General features: G+C 44.6%; 1 protein-coding gene across 1 annotated transcript; it reads left to right on the top strand.

Annotated features, from left to right (window-relative positions):
• The first annotated feature begins 1,278 nt into the window (after positions 1-1,278).
• Positions 1,279-3,889, top strand: LOC123404478 (L-type lectin-domain containing receptor kinase SIT2-like). Its single transcript, XM_045098411.1, has one exon. The coding sequence runs from the start codon at positions 1,725-1,727 to the stop codon at positions 3,777-3,779; it is 2,055 nt and encodes a 684-aa protein (XP_044954346.1). The 5' UTR covers positions 1,279-1,724; the 3' UTR covers positions 3,780-3,889.
• The last annotated feature ends 3,319 nt before the right edge of the window (positions 3,890-7,208 follow it).

Below are 7,208 nucleotides of genomic sequence, written 5' to 3'. Positions count from 1 at the left end.
TAATCTCATATCTTTTGTATGGTATATTTACTCATCAATATATACGAGCTTCACATGAATTGTTGTGTGCATCAAACAACAAATGCTGATGCCAGGGATTTTAAGCTCTTTTGGGGGGAAATTGTGCCTTACAGATTCCTTTGTTTTCTTGGCGAGATGAGTAGATGAGAAAACGAGGGAGAATGCGGTTTTTTTCCCTTACATAATTTCTTTATTTTTCTTTTGCGGAAGATGTAAATCCATTTATAGCAATAGACAATAGTTGATTTCCGATTTTCATGCTTAACCTCTTCTCGCTTGATGTCCAAAGTTAAAAAGTTTTAAAAGATCAGGAGGTACGTGTGATGCACATCAACGCATCCGGAATAAATCAACCTTTGACGATTTTGTAAGAGCCGTTCTTAGAAATACAACCCTATTATGCACATTGTTTTGCATAGAGCATGACAAATTGCTAACTGATGCGACACCCTTATTTGGATCATCCAAACTAAATTTTCCTTTGATCCAAAACATCAGTTCTCACTGTGAGCCTGACGTGAGGTGAACATGTTGGTGTAGCAATAGGGCGGACCCTATTCCAGAAGGCATTGTTAATTAATCAACATCATGCCAATTGTACAGGGCTGGACCAGCAATCATATTTGCGGACTTTTCTGAGTCAAACCTCATTAAGTTTGACCAAGTACATACAAGAAAATATCAACATCTACAAAACCAGATTACTTCACTAGATTCAGTATTAAATTAATTTTTATATAATACTCCATCCGTTTCTAAATGTAAGTTTTTTTTGAGGTTTTAATAGATACTACATACAGAGCAAAATAAGTGAATTTACACTTTAAAATAGAGTATATTTATATGCATTCAGATGTAATATCTATTGAAATCTGTAATGAAGTTTTATAAAAATGGAGGGAGTATGTAATTGATATCATAGATATTTGTGGATTTTTCTATAGACTCGCTCGGTCGAACCTTTAAAAATTGATTCAAAAGAAATCCTAAAACTTCAGTTATTTTGAGTACCAGACAAAACATATATTGGAATTGATAAGATAAGAAGAGTTGGCGGTACTGAGGGAGTATGTAATTGGAATCTGTGAAAAAAATTATATTTAAGAACGGAAGGAGCATGTAACTGATTTTGTAGATATTTGCGGATTTTTCTATCGACTTGGTCAAACTGTATTTTTTTTTACTTGAAGAAATCCTAAAACTTCAGTTATTTTGAGTACCACACAAACACATATATTGGAAATGATAATATAAGAAGAGTTGGCGGTACTGATCTTTCGGACCGATCGAATGTGGTCCTTAGACCGGACTTTTATTATACTCCACACAGCGACGGCTGAGTACACTTGTTTGCAGTTGGCGTCGTCATGGTAGCTCCATCCATGTTGACTTGGACTGATTGGCTGACTCCATTGGTCGTTTCCTGCATTTTTCTCCCGCGGGCAGCAGGCCTGTGGTTCACCTTCGTTCTCATCCACGTTCAAACATACACGTCGCCGTCGCCCGCCGGACTAGCCGCCGGCCGGTGGTCATCGGTTCACACCGCTGCGCCTGCATGCGTGCCTTGGGAGGACTGAAAGGAGTCAAATAATTAATTAATACGACTACTCCGTTGATGTGATTTTCAGACAACCTCGCGCAGACGCATTCTCCTACAGCTAAAGGTGCCTCGTCACTTCATCACTTCAGTCTTCAATCCACGAATGGCGATGATGCACATGTTCTTCCTCCTGATCCTCTTCCTCTCCGCTGGCGTCATCCTTCCACTTCCGCCCGTCGTCGCCGCTGCCGACGCCGACGGCGAGCAGTTCGTCTACACCGGCTTCACCGGCTCGAACCTCGTCCTCGACGGCGCGGCCACCATCACGGCGACCGGCCTGGTGGAGCTGACAAACGCCACCACCCACCAGAAGGGCCACGCGTTCCACCCGGCCCCCCTGCGGCTCCGCGGGTCACCGGACGGCACCGGCACGGTGCGGTCCTTCTCGGTCGCCTTCGTCTGCGGCATCGTCTCCAGCTACACCGACTTCAGCACCCACGGCCTGGCGCTCGTCATCGCGCCCGGCGTCAGGAGCCTGTCGGCCGGGCTCACGGACCAGTACTTCGGCGTCACCAACGCCCAGAACGACGGCAGCGCGGCCAACCACCTGTTCGCCGTCGAGCTGGACACCGTGCAGAACATCGAGTTCCGTGACATCAACAACAACCACGTCGGTGTCGACATCAACGGCCTTACCTCCGTGGTGTCCCACGAGGCTGGCTACTACGACGACCGTAACGGCGGCGGCTTCCAGAATGTAAGCCTCATCAGCCGTGCCGCGATGCAATTCTGGGTGGACTACGACAGGGTGACCACCCAGATCGATGTCACCATGGCTCCACTTTGGATGGCGAGACCCAGCAAGCCGTTGCTCAGCACCACCCAAAACCTGTCCACGGTGCTAGCAGTGGAGCCGTCGTACATCGGCTTCTCGTCGTCGACGGGACCGGTGAACACCCGGCACTACGTTCTTGGTTGGAGCTTGGGCATAGACGGACCTGCCCCGGCGATTGACGCCGCCAAGCTGCCAAAGCTGCCGCAGCTGGGGCCCAAGCCTCGCTCAAGAGTCCTGGAGATAACCCTGCCAATAGCAAGCGCCGTTGTCGTCCTCGCCGTCGGCATCGCCTTGGTTCTGCTTGTGAGAAGGCGGTTGAGGTACACGGAAGTGCGGGAAGATTGGGAGATGGAGTTCGGGCCGCACCGGTTCGCGTACAAAGATCTTTTCCAAGCCACCAAAGGGTTTAAGGACAAGCACCTGCTTGGTGCAGGAGGCTTCGGCATGGTGTACAAGGGGGTGCTTCCGGCATCCGGAGTAGAGATCGCCGTGAAGAAGGTCTCCCATGGATCCAAGCAAGGGGTGAAGGAGTTCGTCGCGGAGATTGTAAGTATTGGCCGCATCAAACACCGTAACCTCGTGCAGTTACTTGGCTATTGTCGGCGAAAAGATGAGCTCATTTTGGTGTACGATTACATGCCAAACGGTAGCCTGGACAAGTATCTATACGGCCATGGAGATGGAGATGGCATGACCTTGGATTGGGCTCAAAGGTTGCATGTCATCAAAGGGGTCGCTTGTGGCTTACACTACCTGCACGAGAGGTGGGAGAAAGTCGTCATCCACCGAGACGTCAAGACAAGCAATGTGCTCCTAGACAAGGAAATGAATGGACGGCTAGGTGATTTTGGGCTTGCAAAGTTATATGAGCATGGCACCAACCCACAAACAACACGTGTGGTTGGAACCACGGGGTATCTAGCACCGGAGTTAGTGCGAACAGGGAAAGCCACCCCTTTAACCGATGCTTTCGCCTTCGGAACTTTCATGCTTGAGGTAGCTTGCGGACGACGACCGATCAAGCAAGACAAGCAAGGCAACCAAATCTTGTTGGCGGACTGGGTACTTGACCACTTGCATAGAGAGTCACTCATCGAGGCAGCAGATCCAAGGTTGCAACACGAGTACAACTCTGATGAGGTGTGCCTAATTCTCAAGATTGGACTGTTGTGCTCACACCCATCTCCCTCTGCAAGGCCCATGATGCAACAAGTATTGCAGTATCTTGATGGCGAATTGCCACTCCCGGAGATGACACGCACAACTTTGAGCTTCAACTTGTTAGCTCTCAAGGAAAGAAAGGAGTTGCAATCCATGTCGAGCCCATTCTCATCGACGGCGATGACCGTCGGCACCATATCTGACCTCTCTGGCGGAAGATGATACTCACGATGTTTGATATTAATATATTGTATCATGTATTTTCTAGAATTCTTAACACCTTATTTAAATAGTATTATGATGCTTAAATATTAGGTGACCTTGTTAACGTATTACACTAGTGAAAACGGGCCTTTGGCCGGGACCCTTTAGTCCGGCCTGCCTCTGGGCCGGGACTAAAGGCCCGACCACGTCGCCCCAATTCTCAATGCCTCCCTCGAGGCTTTAGTCCCGGCCCGTAAGGAGCCTTTAGTCCCGGTTCGTGTCCCAAACCGGGACTAAAGGGCTACGCGGCGGGCAGTGGTGGTGGCAACCGTTCGTATCCCCCTTTAGTCCCGGTTGGTTGCTCAACCCGGGACTAAAGGTCTAACACGTGGCCTGTCGTAGTGGTGGCAACCGTTGGTATACCTCTTTAGTCCCGGTTGGTGGCTCAACCCGGGACTAAAGGCCCAAACGGTTTGCATCCCGCGTCGTTTCGGGCGATGAAAAGCACGAACCGAAGCACACAGTCGCCATTTCTCTGTTTCTTCTTCTCTCTCGCTCTTGCTCTCTGTTCTTCTCCTCTCTTCTTCCCTTCTCTTCTTCCACCATGCCAACTAAATTTATTAAGGTGCTCGCACATGGCACGACCAAGCTCGATGTCGTGTACACGAACGAGAGCAGGGAGGTGCCGTTTTTACTTCAACAGTTGAAGGAAAAATGGTTTGACGATGCAATGGAGCATGAGAAGTTCTTGGGGCTTGATCTGGAGTACACGGCCGATCAACGCGGTGTTGCCGTCATCCAACTATGCTTCGCATGCCATGTCTTGATCTTCCAATGGGCGAGGTAAGTTTTGAGGCTTTCTTTGATCCAAGATAATGACATTGTAAGTTTATTTGTTTCAATCATAGTTGGTTCCCTTCAAATAGTTGTAGTGAAACAATTTTGATTAGTTGAAGGGGAACACAATCTAATTGGAATAGTGTTCCATAATCTGAAAAATCGTATTAGAATCAACTAGTGTTTAATATGTTCCATTGGAATCATAGTTGGTTCCCTTCAAATAGTTGTAGTGAAACAATTTTGATTAGTTGAAGGGGAACACAATCTGATTGGAATAGTGTTCCATAATCTGAAAAATCGTATTAGAATCAACTAGTGTTTAATATGTTCCATTGGAATCATAGTTGGTTCGCTTCAAATAGTTGTAGTGAAACAATTTTGATTAGTTGTAGGGAACACAATCTGATTGGAATAGTGTTCCACAATCTGAAAAATCTGATTGGTTCAATATGTTCCATTGAAATCATAGTTGTAGTGATACAACTTTATGCGGTGTTCTTTGATCCAAGGTTATGAAAATTGCATATAGCTAGTGATCTCTCTAGGTTCCATTGGATAGCAATATGATATGTCATAGTCATGAAAATTGCATATAGCTAGTGATCTCTCTAGGTTCCATTGGATAGCTATAGTGATCTCTCTAGGTTCCATTGCATATGTTCTATTTGAATCCTAAAGATAATTTTCTCTTTAGTTGTAGTGAAACATGTTTCCTTATTGCAACAGTATGTAACATTTTTTCCATTTTAATTTGTTTCTGTTGCAGGAGTGACAAGCATTGTCCAGAACTCATGGACTTCCTTCGCAGCGGCATCACTTTTGCTAGCGTTGACATAAGGAACGACAAGCTGAAGATGAGGCACAGCTTCGGTATTGAGATACCAGCTGGTTGCCTCGTTGATCTCCAAACGGTATTCATGCTTCGACATGAGAGGACTTCGATGGCTCATATGGCACTTGCCTTGATCGACGAGGAATATGGTGATAGGAAGACCAGTTTCCCAAAGTCTCAGCACAAACTTTGGGAGAAGGGCCCACTTGATCCTATCAACATTGAGTATGCAGCAAAAGATGCATACGTTTCATACGAGTTGTACCGCAAGATTCGAGTCGTCAACTATGGCCAGCGTCACCTCGAGGAAGGTGGACATTCTGGTTCAGACGATTCAGACGAGTAGTGTTCTCAACGTCGAACACTTGTTTATATATATATGGTAGCTATTATTATGTACTGTTTGGACTAGTATCATGTACTGCTTGGACCAATTTATATATGTCTAATTTTTGTTTGTGCCATTATAGTTTCCAAATTTGAATGGTTTAGCCCTTTCTAACTTCATTTGCTACTTTTGAATGGTTTAGCCCTTTCTAACTTCATGGTCTCATGCATTTCGACCACATATATATACAAAAAGAAGTGTCCACCATACATGAGAGAAGAAGAATGCGGACTGTTGTTGTGGGAGTTGCTTCTCCTTCTTCTCTTTGTGCTAGATATTTGTTATGCACTAGGGGAAGAAGGAGTAGCGACCATCATCGACGGTCGAAAAATCAGGTGAGGGAGTGTCCACCATACATGAGAGAAGAAGAATGTCGACTGTTGCTGTGGGGGTCGTTTCTCCTTCTTCTCCTTGTGCTAGATATTGGTTTTGCATTATTTATTCAATTTCAAACACTTTTCATTATCATAGTTTTGTCAGATTCTCAGATATGCAAAAATATTTTTTAATAAACATAGTTTTTAATTGAAAATAACAAAATAGTTAATAGTTTGGATAGTCAATATAATTACTTTTGAAAATAGAAAATAGTTTTGCATTATTTATTCAATTTCAAACACTTTTCATTATCATAGTTTTGTCAGATTCTCAAATATGCAAAAAGAATTTTTAATAAACATAGTTTTTAATTGAAAATGAAAAATAGTTAATAGTTTGGATAGTCAAAATAATTACTTTTGAAAATAGAAAATAGTTTTGCATTATTTATTCAATTTCAAACACTTTTCATTATCATAGTTTTGTCAAATTCTCAAATATGCAAAAAGAATTTTTAATAAACATAGTTTTTAATTGAAAATAACAAAATAAGTTAATAGTTTGGATAGTCAAAATAATTAATTTTGAAAATAGAAAAAATTTGAAACTATATGAGAAATCATAGAGAAAATTCAATCTAAATTCAAAGTGAACTCACTTTGAATTCAGATTGAATTTTCTCCACAATTTCGAATATAGTTTCAATTTTCAGTAAGTTTAGGCCCGTAAGCCTGCTTTAGAGAGGAGCTCGATGGACAAGCTGCGACGGGGCTTATAAACAAGTGTTAGTCCCCCTCGCTGGGCGAGGTGGGACTAAATTTATCGTGCAGCCGAGGAGGAGCTTTAGTCCCGGGTGGAGCCACGACCCGGGACTAAAGACACCCTTTAGTCCCGGCTGGAGCCACGCACCGGGACTAAAGACCCCCTGCTTCTCGCATCTTGGTCTGCCCGAAAAGAGGCCTTTAGTCCCAGGGCATGGCTCCACCCGGGACTAAAGGGGGTCTTTAGTCCCGGCTCGTGCCACGCACCGGGACTATTGATCCACCTATTTAAGCGGGACTTCGAAAAT

Source organism: Hordeum vulgare, chromosome 6H (genome assembly GCF_904849725.1).
Source record: "Hordeum vulgare subsp. vulgare chromosome 6H, MorexV3_pseudomolecules_assembly, whole genome shotgun sequence".
NCBI lineage: Eukaryota > Viridiplantae > Streptophyta > Magnoliopsida > Poales > Poaceae > Hordeum > Hordeum vulgare.
Note: the sequence above shows the minus strand (reverse complement) of the source record. Positions and strands in the feature narration are given on the sequence as shown.

What these genes read in the sequence shown, in the direction of transcription:
- LOC123404478 (XM_045098411.1), top strand. Translation starts at nt 1,725, where the DNA reads ATGGCGATGATGCACATGTTCTTCCTCCTGATCCTCTTCCTCTCCGCT.